The sequence below is a fragment of the Coffea eugenioides genome, chromosome 2 (genome assembly GCF_003713205.1).
Source record: "Coffea eugenioides isolate CCC68of chromosome 2, Ceug_1.0, whole genome shotgun sequence".
NCBI lineage: Eukaryota > Viridiplantae > Streptophyta > Magnoliopsida > Gentianales > Rubiaceae > Coffea > Coffea eugenioides.
In genome coordinates, this window is record NC_040036.1 from 44,827,958 (window position 1) to 44,846,993 (window position 19,036).

General features: G+C 35.9%; 1 protein-coding gene, 1 long non-coding RNA gene and 1 pseudogene across 2 annotated transcripts; 2 read left to right on the forward strand and 1 right to left on the reverse strand.

The window, feature by feature from the left end:
- The first annotated feature begins 762 nt into the window (after positions 1-762).
- LOC113760926 lies at positions 763-5,843 on the forward strand. Its single transcript, XM_027303678.1, has 10 exons — positions 763-1,269; positions 1,373-1,469; positions 1,612-1,719; positions 1,803-2,021; positions 2,359-2,477; positions 2,571-3,095; positions 3,387-3,495; positions 3,575-4,155; positions 5,077-5,241; positions 5,402-5,843. Exons 1-10 carry the CDS (start codon positions 860-862, stop codon positions 5,598-5,600), a joined length of 2,532 nt encoding a protein of 843 aa, XP_027159479.1. The 5' UTR covers positions 763-859; the 3' UTR covers positions 5,601-5,843.
- A 4,150-nt stretch (positions 5,844-9,993) lies between these two features.
- On the forward strand, positions 9,994-11,705 carry LOC113759796 (annotated as a pseudogene).
- A 2,093-nt stretch (positions 11,706-13,798) lies between these two features.
- LOC113762964 lies at positions 13,799-18,200 on the reverse strand. Its single transcript, XR_003467289.1, has 4 exons — positions 17,990-18,200; positions 17,452-17,582; positions 15,356-15,627; positions 13,799-14,126 (listed from the first exon to the last, which is right to left on the reverse strand). It is a non-coding gene; the product is annotated as an uncharacterized LOC113762964 (long non-coding RNA).
- Between the last annotated feature and the right edge of the window lie 836 nt (positions 18,201-19,036).

A 19,036-nucleotide genomic window follows, 5' to 3' on the forward strand; every position in this document is an offset into this window, starting at 1 on the left:
ACACAGGAAATCAGTCCACCACTGCTGCAGCTAATTCACCAACCCAAAAGCAAAGGCTCCCTATCAAATCAGCTAAGACCACCTCTGCATAATCGAGACCAGTGATAGTGTACAAGCGAGCCCTGCAAATAAGGATAAAGAGAACTGATGAATCAAATATTTTAACTTATTTTTGTTAACGAATTGAATGATAGCATTGTTTGAAAAATTATTTTTGACTATATGAAGAACCTCTTTTGATAGCATATCTGACCAATTATCTTTTGCATCTGAAGTAAAATAAATTCAATGGATCATAATACATGGAGCAATATTTTAACTAGAAGCGCTATAAGTAGTATTGCAATAACGCAATCAGGTTAGGAATTACTTAAATGATCAGCAATATGAGATGTGTTCTACTTGAGCACCTACACATGACTTAGCATTTTAAAATGTCATGCTACATTATTACATATGACTTTGGCATTTTAATGTGTAATGTATTGCTTTATTATCTTCTTGTGTAAAGCTTTCAATTGTAGAATTGACTGGCTCAGTTAAGTTGATGGTTTACACTTTTGACTCCGAATAATATATAGGTCTATGCCGTGAACAGTGCACAGCTAGCCCAATCTAGCACCTCCAATAAGGCACTCTATATTCCCATCTATAGCTTAAAAAATTGCCCATACAGCCATTTTTTAATGACGCAATGTTCTTTCATTGAATTTTGGACGAAAAAAATTAACTCTAATGTTTGACTTGTCATTGCAGGGATAAAGTGTATATGTCCTGAGTTTAAGAGGGCAAATGTTACCTAAGGTCAAGTTCCAGTGATAAAGTGTAATTAACCCTAAAAACTCATTTGGGGGAGAGGATGGTTACTGATTGGAGCAAGCATCAGGCATCTACAGCAGCTCCACCTCGAACCCTCAATGTGCAAAAATTGGCCGAATCACGAGCTAGTGAATTGCACTCTCTTCATTCAATTGTCGGTACTCATCTCCAAAATGATTTTCGTTCCCAGAGAAACAAGAGGAGGAGAACCACTAGCCACATAAAGAAAAGATTCTGTTATGATATTAGTAATAATGGGCTTTCGGAGACATACGAGAAGAGGCTCCCTCGTCGTATCCGTCGGAGAATTCATCTAAAAAGGAATCCTCTGACTGGCTTTTCTACATCTGGAGATGGGACCAAGAGATTATCAACACATGTTTGGCATGCTAAGCGCTTCACCGTGTCTAAACTCTGGGGATTTTACCTTCCTCTCGGCCTCCATGGCAGGTAGTCACTTCTTTATTTCCGACTCCAACCAATCATGAATGCTAACTATGATATTTTTTTTCATTTATATATCTATTACTGATGTATATATTACCTGAGGCAGAGGTAAAGGTTCAAAGGCTCTCCTCAAGAAGTCAAAGCAAGGAGTGCTTGTGCACGACTCAAGTTACTATAGTGCTGTTCAGCTGGAGGGTCCAGAGGCAGGCATTTCTTCATGTTCTACCTTGCAAGCATCTAGTTTGAAATGCTTCTATACTGTCAAACCAATTTCATAGGTTGCTGCTACCAAAAAACAAAAGTAAGTTATATGCTATACATGACATTACTGTTTCATGCTTTCAGGACCTCTTATTGTTGATTCTAAGTCAAGTAATGGTCCCTTCTCCATTAGAAAATTCTGGTCAGACATCCCAGCTTATAGTTGCTGGTGTCACATATGGTAGTGCTATGGTAGGTTACTGTCTTGATTTTTTTAGCTACCCATCAAAATTGTAATACATGTTGGTGTTTGACTTTTGCGTGTGTATTGGCAGCTTCATCATGTTGGGACTGTATTTGCTCAACCAGTTGCTCCGGTGACCTACATGTGGCGACCACAAAATCCAATTTTGACTGCAAGGGTAGACAAAATTGATAGCAAAGATGAGCAGCAGAGCATAGACAGCTATGTCTCGTCTAGACAGCTGTGGATATGGATACATCCTGCTGCTTTTAGAGAAGGATATGATGTTCTGGAGTCTGCATGTGAAACCGTATGTTCTTTACCTAACAGCACTGAAGAACATGTCTTTTCGCCTTTGAGTTTTGCTCATATTTTCATTTAAATACTGTGCAACTTACTTTTTTAATTTCTGTTTCTTTTATTTTATTTTTGGCCAGTTGCTGCTCTTGATACTTTCTAATTAATTGAGTACTTTTTCCTTTTGCTCTGTGTTTTTGTTTGTTTGTTTTTCTGTATAATGCCCTTATTTTAGCCAAGATCGTGAACTACTTGATGGTGATGAAATTGCTTATGGACTAGTTATATGTCCCAATCTTCATTTACAAGATTTGTTTGCTGTCTTGTGAGTTGCTATTGTGGGTTTGCAGGCAAACTTAAATGGACGCTCAGTGAATTGTGTCTCGCTTGAGGGCAAGCTTGGAAAACTGGACCTGATAGGTTTCAAGGCATTTCAGCTTATGCAGAACATATTGCATCCTTTGACCTGGTGATTTAGCTTATAGTATTGCCTTTTCTTCTGAAACCATATGGCTGTAGATAAGGGAAGCTCATGGCTGAATTGAATTTGCTTGTTATGCAGCTCTACAAATTCTTGCGCTGTGCCGAAATGCTCAGTTGCTGTAAATAACAATAAATCTTCAACAACATACTCATGGTCCCTTCCACAGGAAGATCAAATTTCAACTTCAGCTATCATTTCTCTCACGGTAAAAGATCCACGTGCCATTGCAGAAAAAGGATTTGCTGTTTTGCCAGAAACAAAACCTTCTGAGATTCTAGGTGCTAAAGAGACAAATATGCAAGGAGACACAACCTTGGAGAGGATTCTACCCCGGAACCCAGGGTCCCTTTCGTCATTGCTTTTAAACCGTGAAGAAAAATATCAGTTTTCTGATTTCATTGATTTGTGGGATGTCTCCAAAGGGGCAAATCCGCCAGTGGAAGAAAGTTTTCTTTGCAAAAAAAAGCACTGTCAGTTGATGAAATTTTTCAGTATTGGTGAGGAGAATTCCAATAACTTAGATCCTTCAGGTGTGAGGCAGTTCTCTCAATTATGCCCCATTATGCTTTTGAAAGATAATTCTGGCAAAGGCTTTACAACAAGGTAAAAGCGCACTAACATCTTTTGATACAAACACAAAGATGTACACCAAGTATCAGTTTACTTTTTGCATTTGTTTATGTGCCTTTGCTTTTCACTTGCCAAAGATCGTAGGATATTGAATTTTTGTGGTCTTGGGAAAAGAAGCATTGGATGTTATTATAGGATTCAACCAGTTTAATAACAACCTGACAGATGGACAGTGAGATGCTCTTCTGGTTTGTTTAATTGAGAGAGCACCTTCTGTAAATCAAGTGTATCGTTTCTGATATTCATTTTTTGTCATCCCTTTAGATGGACTGCCATTCTCCCTTTAAGCTGGGTCAAAGTCTTTTGGATTGCCATTATCTCCAATGGTGCTCAAGCTATAGGTTTGAGAGAGAGGCACTGGATCGCATGTGAAGTAAGTGTCTCGAATACCATTGGTAGTGAATTAACTGCAAGGTTATTATGATTATCATAAACTTGATTTTCCTTTTCAGGCTGGTTTGCCATACTTCCCTTTAGACTTTCCTGATACCAACGCATATTCTTGCTTTATGGCAAGGGAGGCAGCTATTGCTGATCAAAAGGAAAAGCTTCGACCTCGTTCCCTGAGGCCTCTCAGAGTTCCACATTTTCCACCTTGGGACTGTATCCACTATGGTTCCGAGGGAAGATCTACAGTAGGGGTCACCAAATTTCTTCCAGTTAGTAATAACTCGATGAAAATTTTAAATTGCAAAAATTGTGATGTAGCAGCTGTGGGAAGTCATGGTGCTGTTTTTAATGGCTTTGTTGCAAGGACATCTGATGTGCTGATTCATTTTGTGAGTCATGTCAAAGATGATAATTTGGTTCTATTCCCAAATTTTCCTGATGGAAAGAGATGCTTGACTAAGGTTATGAAGGATAATGATTTAATTACGCGTCAAACAAATGGCATTAGCTCTCAATTAATGTGTTGCCAGAAACTATGCTTTGTGAGAGTTCTTTTGCATGCCTACAAGGAAGGTGTTTTTGAAGAGGGAGCCGTGGTTTGTGCTCCTCATGCCAGTGATATAACTATGTGGTTGTCAACCAGGTAGAATTTCTTCAGAAATATTCATGGAGTTCTTTTTATTTGTTTGGCTTGTTTCGCGCAGCTTACCCAGACGATTTTGAGTTGTTTCATGCAAATGAAAAATGATTGTCTTCTTTATTAAATTTTATTGGTGAAAATGCAAGTTTATAGGTGTCATGCTGACATGTTGAAACCATCAATATCTGGTATACAGTGGGTTGGGACATTGTTTTCTTCCTTTTTCCTTTACCACTTATGACTTTACTTTTTCCTTTTCATGAAACAAGTGGATGTGGTACATGTTTCTGAAGTATGAAAAGGCTTGTGATTTGGTTCAACGAAACTGTCCTCAGTAGTCTTTAGGCAGCAACTATTGGAAACCACAAGGCAATAAAAATTAATATTAGGTTGGACCTTGACTGATTTACTAGTCAGACAACTAGAAACCTTTTATTCCCAGAACCTCCACTTTTGCAATTTTTTTACTGCCAAACAAGGCCTATTTTGCAAATTCTCATGTAAATTTTCAGTGGCTTACATGGGTGATGTCCAGCTGTATTCTGACTACTGCTGTCAAAGATTGGTTTTGTGTTTTAGGTCTCAAGGTTCATAAGATATGGTAAAGTCTTCACTAAAAGAATTGTGGGAGATATCATAACTTTTTGCTTTGCCTTGTTAGATGATGGCTTAGATTGCGAAACTCATTTGAGGGATTGGTATTTCTGTTGTGCGGGTTATTTAGACCAATAAAGTTATGATGCTGTGTAACCATAAGGTTGTAGAGGTTGAACTAACTTAAGTAGGGCATGCAGCCTTGTAAATGCACTTAGGAGTATGTATGTATCACATTTTTGGGAAAATTAAAAAAGAGGAACTTTGGAAACTGGAACTTTTAAGGCTCCTAGTAACTTTTCTGAAAGTATCTTCTTGCAAACAACGTAGACTGGAGGATGCTGGAAAATTTCAAGCACCTCAGTCTTTGCCGGGTTCATATTTTGTTCAGCAGCCATCTGGGAGATGGGCACTTCAAGTACCAGAAGAACCGGTAGTCAGAGAGTCTTTTAGGTGGCCGATTGGATTTATTACAACTGGCTTCATTCGAGGCAGGTAATTATTGTATATTCTGCAAGAGAGATTGTGAATGAACTTTTCTTTGCTTTGTGAATTTATTTGGTTGACGTGAGTTCCTTTGGACATCATTTGTTTGTCCTTTTAGTCTTTTTGGTTTATTTTTGTGCTTTTGATTGTTGTTTTAATGGACATACAGCAAGAAGCCTGTGGCAATAGCTCTATGTGAGGCGGTCTTGCTTGCTCATCTTAGAGAGGATCAATGGAAGACCATCTCTGTTAGCAAGAGGAGGAAGGAAATTTACGTTCTGGTTAGGAATTTGAGGTCCACTGCATATAGACTTGCTCTTGCCACCATAGTTCTTGAAGCACAGGAAGAAGATTTGGAATTCATGTGATCCCAAGTTTCTACTGTGAAACTATATTTTTGATGGTACGATGGACTAACATTTTGTGGAGAGCCTTGATTTTCCTCTTATTTGATGTATTAATGGAGTAGTAAACTGGTAATGCCTGGTTACAATAGTACTTCTTCCGTTTGGGTACTTGTGCCTGAAATTTTGGTGGAATTTTATTTCGAATCAAAGCATCATAATGCAAATGGGTCATTAGGGTCCTAGTGCCTATAGACTTTAAATCAATTGTGGGAGTTTTGAAAGGAAGAATAGCTAACAAAAAGTTGCCCCTTCAAACAAGATGGTCACCGGCCTTGTAGGGTGCTGCAACTAGATAAACAACGGATTCGGAATGATTACCAGAAAAGATGGTCAACGTCCTCTAAGGAGTAAAGCTTTCTGCTCACAAGCCTAGCCTTGTTTGGTTCCAGGAAGCCATTGAGGAAAGGAAAGTAAAAGAATGGAAAGTAGGTTCCTTGTAAACCATATTCTTTTCTCTTGTTTGGTTGACAAAGGAAAGTACTTGGGGAATGAAAAAAGATCCAAAGAAGGTAAATCCTTTGTTTGGATTCTGGATTTGGTAGGAGGACATAAATAGAAAACAAATTTAAAAAAGAAAATACAATTGAATTAAACAATTACTAGTTATATTGAAAATTCATGAATTGACTATTTTAAATGTTTGATAATTGGAGTTGGAAAAAAGTTCGAAATTTGGGTCATTGAGTGGTAACTTTGAAACTTTTTACCATTTTTGATTGATTAACCATCCAAATGCACCAAGAAAAGAAAATTAGCGGGAAAAATAATAGGAGTAAAGACAACAAATATGTAAAGAAAAAGTAAGTTAATACCGTCTTGTAATTCAAGTGCCATGTGGCCTCTTTTATCCTTTTCTTTTCATAATTGCTAAAAATAAAATTTCTTTATTTCCATTTGGTCATTTCACAAATTTTCATCAAACTTTTCGACCTTGAATTCATGAACTACAAAACACGCAAAATTGTTTGGTCAAATAAGGTAAACTCATTAAGTTGCAAGCAAATAGAACAATAGCAAAATGCCAATTTGTGTGATTAGAACATTAAGTTGCAAGCAAATATAACAATTGCGAAGTGGCAATTTAGGTAATGCGAACAAGTTCTGATAGAAATTTTACAATTAGTATACTTACATCAACTCATTTATATCAATACGAATTGATAAGTTGGATCAACTCATTTATACTAGTACGAATAAATAATTCAAAAATTATCTGAATAACCCAAACACCCATCAAGCCTAATAAAAAAAAATTTTCTCCGCTCTAAGATGTTGCAAAATTACTCACTATTGGATAAATTGAATGATAAAAATACATTAATTTGAACTAAATACTATGTTAAAAATTTCACAACTTTTGAATTTGTTTTGCAATTGCAAAGGGTGATAATAATAGGACTTTAAGATTGCTTGGATTAATCCAAACACATATTAGAACAAGAAGAAACAAATGATCATGAATTTGATCACATAATTCATACTGACAACCATATTTTCATAACAGCAAAATCTAACGATTTCTTTTCCTGGAAGAGAAATAGGTTAATATCATCTTTTCAGGCGAAATGTGAAAATTCATCGATTGATAAAAGGGGACAATTTACCAGAAGAGAGCATAATATCTCAATAGTTTGGCTCTGGACTAAAGGGTCATTTATCTTAAGTTTAATGAAGAAACTGATCAATAGTTTGCCACAAAACTTTTTTTAGAGATGTCTCAGTAAAGAACAAAATATAATATATGTTATCTCGGTGAAAAGTAAACATTAATCAATGTTGTCATGCCCTAAATTCTTTAAATTTTCAGAATTTAGGATTGATTATCTAAACCAATCATAATAGAACAGACTATACAATTATACAAGGAGTAAAAAAATAGCCTAATAATTAAATATCAAATGCCACTTGATAAATAGGGTCAAAGCTAAAATCCGTTACATCATTTTTTAGAATAAAAAGATGTCACAGTCTTTGTTATTTTTCTTGAAACAAAGAAAGTAGCCCTCTATTCACTTCAAATTGACTTGATTGAAGGAGTCAAAGGCTTGTTCTTCAATCGGAAGGATGTCTTCTTGTCTATGCTCGTATAGAACAGACCATTTCAGGTGCAACCTATCTATGAATTTGACATTATGGACAAGTAAAATCTTGTGAATTGTTTCAGTGAATATCGTTATTACTTGGATCATTCGTGCAATTTGGACATGTCATGCTAGGTGGATAAAACGTTCTCTTTGACACAAAAAAAGGACTCATCTAGCTTTTTGCTCATCCAATGAGTGTTACCACCATAGCCTTGAGTTTTTAGTAAGATGCCATTTCAGAAGAGAGAATGAAATTAAAAAACTATGTCCAAATATAATATCATCTCTTATACTGTATTGAACTCTTCTAATGGATACGATGTGGTAACAGATATTCTGTCTATCATATATTCACTATTTGTGAATTGATATTAACATAAATCGTACCGTGGAATTGATGGACAATTCCGAGCTTGGATGGACATTACATTTGAATTACCTTCATTCGGGATGGACTAATTTTATTCTGCATGAGCAAGGAGGGTGATTTGCTACAATGTTATGGCATGCTTACCATTGATACTGAGCAAAATACCATTGCTGCCAGGGGAAATTAACATAGATTTAGCGCAGCTAGCCATTGTTAAATAGCCCTTTTCCCGGTCAAAGGTTCTAATAATACTACCCCAAGACCACAACATCAACACTATTCTCTGTCAATACATGTAGACCAAAGTATTCTGTACCAATGTAACCTACTGGCTTGGTCAGCCCATTGTCGCACTTGGACTCTGGAATGTTTAGTAATAATCGAAAAATCAGAAACTTCAGCAGTTCAATTTGCATCAATCAGTATGTTGGAAGATTTAATCTCTGTAAATTATGGTGGAATTGCGTAGTTGTCAAGGTTATGCATAAATGCACTGTTGCTTTTATATGGTAATGACTGATAACTCACTCTTGCCAAAATGATGTACATTTGCAATTCCGATCCAGAAGACAAAGTCAATGCTAGTCTGCACTCCGCAGTATCCCTGACTATCTCTTAAGCTCATGTAAGCATAAATGTATATCAGTTAACATCCATTAGTCAGGCCTTAGCAGCTGTCTTGGCCAAATACTACTATAACACAAGCGTATACGGAAAATTAAACAGCAGCTAAAGGATTCAATCATGATTGCTATTCCAAAAAGTATATAATATCCTCTCACTCACTTTATAATCACATAATCTAACTATATAAATTATTTCTTGCATTCATCTGCTGTTAGAATCTAATAAAGTGGAGTTATTGGCCATCAAATTACTGCATTATAATGAAGGCAGTTAAGTTTAATATTCAAAATCTAAAAACAAAAAATATTCATTATTGTTTCTGTGCCTACTTGCAGTTGTAATTTGTGATCACCGACCAAGGAGGAAAGCCGCAGGAAGTAAATCATGTTCTGAATATCAAGCATATTTTTATGTAGCGGGCAGTTTCAGGTCATTATTCCCAAAGATGTCCATTAGCCCGAAATGGTTTTATCCATTCGCAGTTCTTCATTACCCCCAAAGATGTCCATTGGCCTGAAATGGTTTTTATCCATTTGCATTACACACTCAAAGCAATTCAACAACCAAATCATCCTTTTTTGGGTAAGGATTAAAGTTTTAGTTGGCTACAGGAAGTAAATCATGTTCTGAATATCAAGCATATTTTTATGTAGCGGGCAGTTTCAGGTCATTATCCCCAAAGATGTCCATTAGCCCGAACTGGTTTTATCCATTCGCAGTTCTTCATTACCCCCAAAGATGTCCATTGGCCTGAAATAGTTTTTATCCATTTGCATTATACACTCAAAGCAATTCAACAAACAAATCATCCTTTTTGGGCAAGGATTAAAGTTTCAGCTGGCTATAGTATGTTACCGCCAGAAATAATGAAACATTATGTCTGCAAACCAAGATAGAATAAAATACAAACACAAAAACAGATTAGCCTTTTATTTCTGTTTTTAGGACTAAGGTAACAATTTGCAATCATGATTTCGTTCCCCACCAATATCAGTAAACTTCTGCATCTCCATTTTCTTTTAAATACTCAAAACATGCAATATATGTTATCCCTGCAACCAACTAATAAACAAAAAGAACACTCAGGCTGCTATTAGCATTGACTAACTAATCTCCACGTGCAGGTAGGGAGGTATGGCTAAGGGCGCTTCACCAGTCATCGTGATTGTATTGGTTTTGGTTGTATCTGTTTACATCTCCATACATTTCCAGCTGCAAGGACACAAGAAATTGAGCAACGTTCATGGAAACGGGTATTATGTTTATTGCAACCATGTCCAAGACAAGACCTGGAGCATATAGAAGGATAATAGATGCCATTGCATCAGCACCCATTCAGAGTCAATCCAGGTACTTCTTTCATGTGGAGGCAGGTATATATGTAGAGATTGTGGAAGTATGGGTAAATAAAACGAATATAGCTTTGACTGGATATGGTAAAAATGTAACCAAAATCACAATGAACAGGAGATTCCCAGAGCTCCAAACAAACGAAACTGCCACTGTTTGTAAGGACTTCTGACTGCAATTTATAATTAACGTATATGCTTTAGTAGGATTACAACATTTCAGTTTTAATGAAAGGTGTTTAGTAAAAGGCAGGGTATGAAAAACAGGGGACATCAAGTTTTCCTTTCTTCACTACACTATAGCACTTTGCCGTATGTGATTTTGGTTACATTTTCACCATCTCCAATCAAAGCTATATACGTCTTATTTACCCACACTTCCACAATCTCCACATATATACCTGCCTTCACATGAATGAAGTACCTAGATTGACTCTGAATGGGTGCTGATGCAATGGCATCCATTATCCTTCTATATGCTCCAGGTCTTATCTTGGACACGGTTGCATTAAACATAATACCGTTTCCATGAACGTTGCTCAATTTCTTGTGTCCTTGCAGCTGGAAATGTATGGCAAATGAAGATTTAGAAGTTCGTTTTGGTTCTGCAGTGGCACAAATATTGCATACAGGATTTAAATTTTCAGCAAGCTTTATTTACTATCTCTTTTCCTTTCGTTTTCTTTTTCATAAACTTTTTCTTTATCTATTTCATAGCATATGAAGCTTATTAAAATGCCATTACATTTCATTGTTAGCAGCTGTTAAAGGTAATCGTTTCACGGCCAAGTACATAACTTTGGAAAACTCAGCAGGAGAAGCCACTCAAGCTGTTGCCCTAATGTCCCAGTCTGACAGATCATCATTTTACAGATGTACATTTTTAGGGTTCCATGACACACTCTGTGCACACTTTGGCAGGCAATTCTATAAGGAGTGTGACATCTACGGCACTGTTGATTTTGTGTTTGGCAATGCTGCGGCAGTCTTTCAAAGCTGCAACCTATATGCACGGTTGCCTAACCGTGTTATTACTTTCACTGCATAGGGAAAAAGGTCACGCGATGAGATTAGTGGATTTGTCATTCAAAATTCCACTTTGACAGCAGCCCCAGATTTGCAGTCCAACAAATCTCAGGTTCACGCTTTTCTTGGAAGACCATGGTTTGCATGGTCGACCGTGATTGTGATGCAATCTTTCTTGGAAAGCATCGTAGATCCAGCTGGGTGGTATGAGTGGCCAGGCCATCGCACAGATGAGCTAACCTACAGAGAATACGGTAATTGGGGTGCTGGTGCAGGTACAGGGAGACGAATTTCATGCGTGGGATATAAAGCATCAAATCGGTCCAAGGAAGTCATTGCTTTCATGGTTTCTAAGTTTATTCAGGCGGATTCTTGGATTCCAGAGTCTGGAATCCCTTACACCAGCGGTTTATATTAGTATGAGCCTATAGGCCATATCTTTGAAATCCCTTATACCAGCAGTGTATTTTAGTATGAGGCCATGATATGGTGTTTCTGTAATGACTTGAAAGACTTTGCTAGACTGTGAATGGAGATCTGTTCACTACTTTACTAGCCATTAAGTATGACATCGCCGGACTATGAATGGAGCAAAGTATTTCCGATATGTTCACTACTTTACTACAAATTGAGCATGACATTGCTGGACTGTGAATGGAGAAAAGTATTTGCGATATGTTCACTATACTAGAAATTGAGTATGCCGTCCAGCAACCGCCACAAGCCTATGGGACTGACCCACAAGCACTCCAAAAAGACCACTTTAAGTTCCTTGAATAAAATTTAAGAGAAGGTACTTATGTAAGTTGAGAATCAAACTTTCTTCCTCTTTGTCAGCCATATTTTCTTCTTCTTCTTTGACTAATATGGTTACAAACGCAGAACTCTTTTCAAACTTTGAGACTTTCTCGAAAGATTTTGAGAGTATGTCCAAAAGAAGTTGCTTTGCTAAAAGATAAAAGTGCATGAAATTGGAAAAAAAAAAATTAGAAGCATTGCAATCTTTTCTCTCTACATTAGATGGCATGGCCAATAGATTCAGTTGGATTGAAGCTTTATTGTTGGTTTTGCAGCAAATTGACACAGCTGACAACAAAATTTTGGAAGCTTCAAGTTCTAATCAGCTAAAAGTGATAATAACTGGTTTCCCTTCCCTACCCTTTTCTCTACCAATTTCTCCACTAATTTTCCAACCATAAGCTGGTTGAAAGGATATTTTCATCCTTGGAAGCTAAGAATAAAACTAAAGGATCATTTGACAAAAAAAAAATTATTTTGGTCTAAAAGAGTCCATCCGCAGTGATTCCTAGAGTCTTACAATGCTCAAAGTTCTCTGCATGTTCAGTGGTTTCTCTTATTGGGCCTTAAACATTTTGGTCTTTCCTTTGTCACTTAAAATTTCCAGAATGCCAGTCATTTTGGGCCTCTTTTCATTATCTACAATATCAGGTAAGTTGTTCAAGCATTCTTATGGGGAAAGGGAAAGTTCCAAAAAGTTCTAAAGTTCTACAACTAGTTACTTTTGCTCTTTAGAATATGGAAATAGGAATTTTAGGTACCTTTTTACTTTATGAATACTTGTGTTTCTATGTCATTCTTTGCAGAGAATTTGATGAATGAAGATTTAGTTTTGGTTTATTAGTTGTGTTGTTCTGCTTTCTCTTAGCTTCTCTACTTCTTTCCCTCTTTTCTTACCACATCACTGTCCAGGATAATGTTCACAGCACCAAAACAATCTCAAGGCCCTTCTTCTTCTGCTCGCACAAGTAGGCAAGATCTCACCCATCTTGTCCCACATCAATTTTAGAGATACACCATTTGGCGGTGCTCTGAGCCAAGTTTTGTGATATTTTGTGCTATTAATGATTTACATTTAGATATATAACTACAAATTTGGCTTGCACACTCCAGTTTACATTTAGATGGTTGGCATTTCTCAAATTTGTAATTCTGCAGTTTACAATTAGTTTTGTTTGACTTGTGTGTTAGTTTATATCATAAGCACTTAAATCACACTCCTCATCAACATCAAGTGAAAATTATAAATAGCATCAGCAGCAGCAGATATCAAAAGAAAACAATGTACACCAGAAACCCAGCATTACTGCTGATAGTCTTTCGGATGCGTGAACTGACAAAATAAAGAAAAGGAAAAGAAAGATCCTGGTTGCTGAACAGCGATACAAAGTAACCAAAGAAAACAATGTAACAAATCTTACTTACTGCTGTTCAGGAATGCATTAGTTAGTACTTCATTTCTTATGTAGTACTTCATGCATTAGTTGTTTTAGCTGAATATGATGGGCAATTTCAGTGGGATATGTTGAATAGAGCAAGAGTAATTAGAAAACAAGAAAATTCAGATTTTGTACACAGTTTCTCAAAGCAGGCCAAAAAGCAACTTTTCATAGATTAAAATGAACACCTATTGTCAAGTCTAGACTAAATTCCAGCCAGTGAAGAAGTTAAGCATCTTGGGGCAAGTTGCATGATCTAACTCAAGGAATGCACAAGGCACACTACATTGAATAAAAAATGATATGTATGTTCAAGTAATATGTATGTAAACCTATGTAAGACATGGCAATAATTATTTAAACAAAAAGCTCTTGGAGAACAAGTTAATTAGATTTTCTCCAAGCATAATTTCACTCGTAAGGCGTAGCATATGAGTTTTTAATTTAAGTGGGCCAAATCGATTAATTCAACTGAATTTCCTGCTGTCAATGTATATAGTCATTGAACACTTAACATGAAAGATTTAAGATCTCATTGATACCTCAAGTCAGAAAGTTATCAAGCGAACAAGAAACAGAAAAGAAAGCATGACATAAACACATAACGCCAAGAACAATTACCCACAAAAGCATGAATTCAACATTTATCCCAATCATTAAACAGCAAACTTAAAATAGAGCCACTCAAGAAACATGACTACAAAGCAACTTTACAGGTTATGCAGGAAACATATTTGCATCCTTTGGAGCTACTACTTGCTCTAAAATCATGTCAAAAAGGATGTCCATAGTCCCTGTGACATAAAGAAAACAATGTAAGAAAACCGTTAATATACAACAGGAGTCACTCTCAAACTGTAACCAGATTAAGCAAGCAATCTGAAGTAATCCGCATCTTTCATGAATTATGACTGCAACAGTGGCTTAAGAAAAATCCCAACTTTTATTCCAATCATTTTGTAATAGTCACTCAGAAACTATGACCACGAGACACAGCTTTGCAGGTACACTTGCACATAACTACTTGATCACATTAATATCCAAAACTTGATCAAGCAAAACAACTGAAATAACAGGTATCTTTAATCCTTTAGTATACTAGGTGGCATTAGTTAGCCAAGATCAATATTTACACACCCAAATCACTACTTTGTAGCTAATGAAGAAACAGATTTGTTCACATTGACCTTTTGAGGCAATTGACATCCAAGAAAATTTGTCTAAGTATATATAAATTACAAATGTTCAAGAATCAAAATGCTCATTTTGAGGAAGAAAAGAGAGGATGAAAGCAATCGTTCAAAAAATTGCAATAATCCACTAGAACAGAGAAGAAAGAACAAAATATTTTGACGAGATTTCAGGATTTTGGTCAATCAGAGAAAGGTATATCCCAATCTCAATACACCAATTTTGTCTAGAAAGTGATTAGGTCAACAAACATCAATGGACACAAAATACAGTGTGGCACACGTCCAAGAGTTTGCTGAGAACAACAACAGCATGAAGAGGAGCAGGCATTCGTTCAGATCCCAATCATTAATCAAGTAGAGAAAGTGAAACCAACATTCAAGTTAATTTCCAAAAGAAGAACATTTTGAGACAAATGACAAACAATTCTACTAGATATGATTTAAACCTCATAATGTAGTCAATATACAAATCGTGCATAGCTTAGATTAGATGCTTGTGCAAAATCCATGCTTAAAAAGGTCCAATTATACAACAATTTACCAAAGCTGAAAACCAACATCCTATTTATTATACAATTCAGCTCATAATGCCTTTGTTTAGTTTCCATTGGAAATGATCTTTCATTTTGTAAGAATTTTTTATCTTTGACAAATGCGCAAAGCTTGATGCAGAACAGCTTAGCATTAAAAAATGACTACGATAAGAAAAATAACTGCTACTTAAAGTTGATTAGGTATAGCTAGATTCGTTATGGTTTCCCAAATCCCTCATTATGGTTTTTAACAAGGGAAGAGAAGAACAAGAAGAAGAAAAGGATCAAGTAGCTTACCTCATCCATCAACACTAAAAGCAGCATCCCATAGTAGTCCTGCACATGCCACAGCAGCAAAACTACTATAAGAGCCTCCTGCAATCCTTTCTGTTCATGGTTCAGCAACCAAAATATAAAGCTTGCAAGTGGACCAAGAATCAATCCTTTCACGGGTTTAGCAACCGTTTCATCATTTTGCATGTATATATGGACTGACTATCTTCACAAGTTCAGCCTTGCAATCACTATATTTGCCTTTCCTTCTGGTCAGGTGGACACTCCAAGCCACACTGCAACAAAAAATGCCTTTAAGGACATTTGAAAGTGTCAGGATAGATGATATAAGCTGACACTTTACCTTTCGTCATAGCTCGGATGAGTGTCATCCCTTCTAATGTGGGGATAGCTCAATGGCATTTAAAGGTGTCAGGAAAACTCATTTATTAAGGCAGTACAGTTGCCAACAAAAAGCACCATTCTTGCGAATCTCTAATGTCAGGATAGCTCTAAAATGTTAAAAATTTGATTTCTGTAAAGGCACTTTAAAATGTCGTATCATATAACTTTATACATTGAATCTAGTTTACACTACAAATGGCATCCATACATTTTCACACCAATTTATGACCAGAATTACACAAGCATGCAAACCTGACTGTTAGTTAGCAGATTAGTTTAGCTTTTGCAAGTGCCTAGTGAAATTGATGTTATTCTTTATACATTTGTCAATACTATAAAATTTGTACCATCCTAAACTACACTCAGGGTACTTCTATTTTTTAAAGTGCATCATTTTGTGATTTTAACTAAAATCCACCTTAAATTTGCATGCAAGTCAGGACATCTACAGTTCTCAGATCTACAGAGTTCAATTCTCAGTCCGATTTGCAGATTTACTGGCATTAATAGAAAAAGAATCACAGCATGATTCTTACACCATTTGAAAGGTTATTGAATCTGATTTCATGTGCAAGAAACAGCATCCAATTTGAGCATTTCTACACCAATTTATGACCAGAACTATAAAGGAATGCATAGCTGACTGTTAGCTTACAGATTACTTTAGCACTTTCTTAAGCCTAATGAAATTGATGTTACTCACTATGCATTCGTTGAAAACATTTAAAATTTGTAGCATCTTAAACTGCACTCAGTGTACTGCTTTTTCTTAAAGTGTATCATTCTGTGATTTTAACTATAATCCACCTTAAATTCTCATGCAATTCAGGACATCTACATTTCTTAGACGTTCAGAGTTCAATTTTCAGTCCATTTTACAGATTTACTGGTATTAATAGAAAAAGAATCAAAGCATGATCTTATTTCATTTGAACGGCCATTGCATCTGGTTTCACGTGCAACATACGGCATCCAATTTGAACATTTCTACAACAATTTATGAGCAGAAATATAAAGGCATGCATAACTGATTGTTAGCTAACAGATTACTTTAGCTCTTGTTAGTGCCTAGCGAAATTGATGTTACTCGCTATGCATTTGTCAAAAAACTATAAAATTTGTACCCTCCTAAACTACATTCAGGGTACTGCATTTTCTTAAAGTGCATCATTTTATGATTTTAACTATAATCCATCTTAAATTCGCATGCAATTCAGGACATCTATGGTTCTCAGATGTGCAGAGTTCAAATTTTTAGTCCAATTTGCAGATTTACCGGTATTAATAGAAAAAGAATCAAAGTGTGACTCTTATACCATTTGAATGGTCATTGAATCTGGTTTCATGTGCAATAAACGGCATCCAATTTGGACATTTCTACACCAATTTATGACCAGAATGATAAAGGCTTGCATAGCTGACTGTTAGCTACAAGGTTAGTTCAGTTCCAAGTTTTCACAGGGAGCACCCAATTAATTTATGCCTATCTGGTATTGCAAGTTTTACCAACTAGATAACAACATCAACAAACAAAGAATGAAAAACCATAATGCAAACAAACTTTTGCAATTAATTTGTGTTCATTCTTCCCTATCCCATCATCACATAAACTGCCTTACTAGCGAACAACAACAGAATCAGATTTTCTGCTCTTTTTAAAATTGGAAAGACTTATCAATCAAAAGGAAAAACAAAGTGACAGAGGAAAGTCATACCTTTCAATTTGCAAGTGATTTGTATCTGATTCTTCAAATCTCCCTCAAAGTTTTGTCCAAAAAATAGTGACTACTTCGCTTACTACTTCCACCATAAGAACACTAGCCCAAATTGCTTACTCTTTACATGTCTAGATTAATACGAAAAAACATACCAATCAATAAAAAGAATGAAAGCCAACCAAAATTTCATATAAAGTCCAGTAATTGAACAGGCATTGCAAACATGAAAGTGAATAAGTGGCACTCAATTGCTGAAGGGTTAAAATAGATTAACCACATTCTGTCTTATTTGAGGGCTAATTTTGCAGTTTAACCGTCTTTATTCAACATAATAGAGCAACTAAAAATCCAAAAATAGGAACCATTATTGACACAACTCATAAATGGCTTCAAAGATCGCTAAAATTATCCAATATAATCACAAAAAAAATGAAAAAAAATCAAGAGTGGTGGGTGTATTCAGTGTGTAAGTAGTGAATAATTTATATAACTCTAACATGAAATTACTCAAAAAAATTAACATGCAATTACAAACCTTAAATGGGCAAGCAAAGAGACCGATTGCTGCTGTGTGATTCAACCAAAAAACTCAAAAAAGAGGTTCGATTGAGAGATATAGAGAGTTAGAGAGTGTGGTGATAGAGATGTCAAGAGAGGGATTGGTGAAATTCTCATGAGAGTAGAGAGAAGAGAGAAAAGGGAGAGACTGAGACAGTGGAGCAGCTAAAGAAATTGGCAAAGTTTTAGGCGCCTGAAATTTGGGCCAATTGGAAACGACGTCGTTTTTTGTTTTTGTTTCGTCCTTCGAGATGCCTCACATAGAGTCCATTGTCAAAATAGGTATTCTAAAGGACACACTATTTTTAAACAAAATAAAATAAAAAATAATTAAAATATATATTATTGAGTTGATACTAAGTGTCATGATTGAGGTGTTTTAAGGACATATGTAAGCAAGTGTCTTTATAGGTATGTCAATAAAGGTCATTTTTTGTTGTAGTGCCACCAACTCATATGCACATAATAAACAGAAGAGTTTGGCTTAATTAAATAATATTACAAGCCAAAGCATTAGGTTGCACTTTGTATGTCCTTAATCAAACCAACATAATGGAAACAAGAATAAACAAAGAAAACATAAATTAGGGTATAGCAAAATTCCAAACTAAAAAGGACTTGACCAAATAAGTAGATCATCTACCAAAAATAAAAAAAAAAAACTGAATGCAGATTTATACATGCAACCAAATTGATCACAGCCCCACAGCCATTCTCTTGCCTTTTTGATTATAAAACATATGGCCAGCTCCTTCCACTTATGCTAAACTCCTTTCCCTCCCTTGTACCAAAGAAGTAACAAGAATATTCCAAAAACCATGAAACCACTTTTAAGCACCCAAAATTTTATTTTATTTTATTTGGTATTTCCCATGTAAAAAATTGAAGAACAAAGAACTATCAGTGAAAGAAGTTGTGAACAGTCCTATTCCATTACTCAGTCCCTTCCAAATAGGTAACAAACACCATTTGCATCTAGGAAGGGGTTCTCAAGTTTATTTCTCCTGATACACAATGTTGTTAT

What these genes read in the sequence shown, in the direction of transcription:
- LOC113760926 (XM_027303678.1), top strand. Translation starts at nt 860, where the DNA reads ATGGTTACTGATTGGAGCAAGCATCAGGCATCTACAGCAGCTCCACCT. An exon ending in TTCAGCTGGAGGGTCCAGAG is followed by an intron (nt 1,470 to 1,611) that starts GCAGGCATTTCT and finishes TCATGCTTTCAG; the next exon opens with GACCTCTTATTGTTGATTCT. An exon ending in ATATTGCATCCTTTGACCTG is followed by an intron (nt 2,478 to 2,570) that starts GTGATTTAGCTT and finishes CTTGTTATGCAG; the next exon opens with CTCTACAAATTCTTGCGCTG.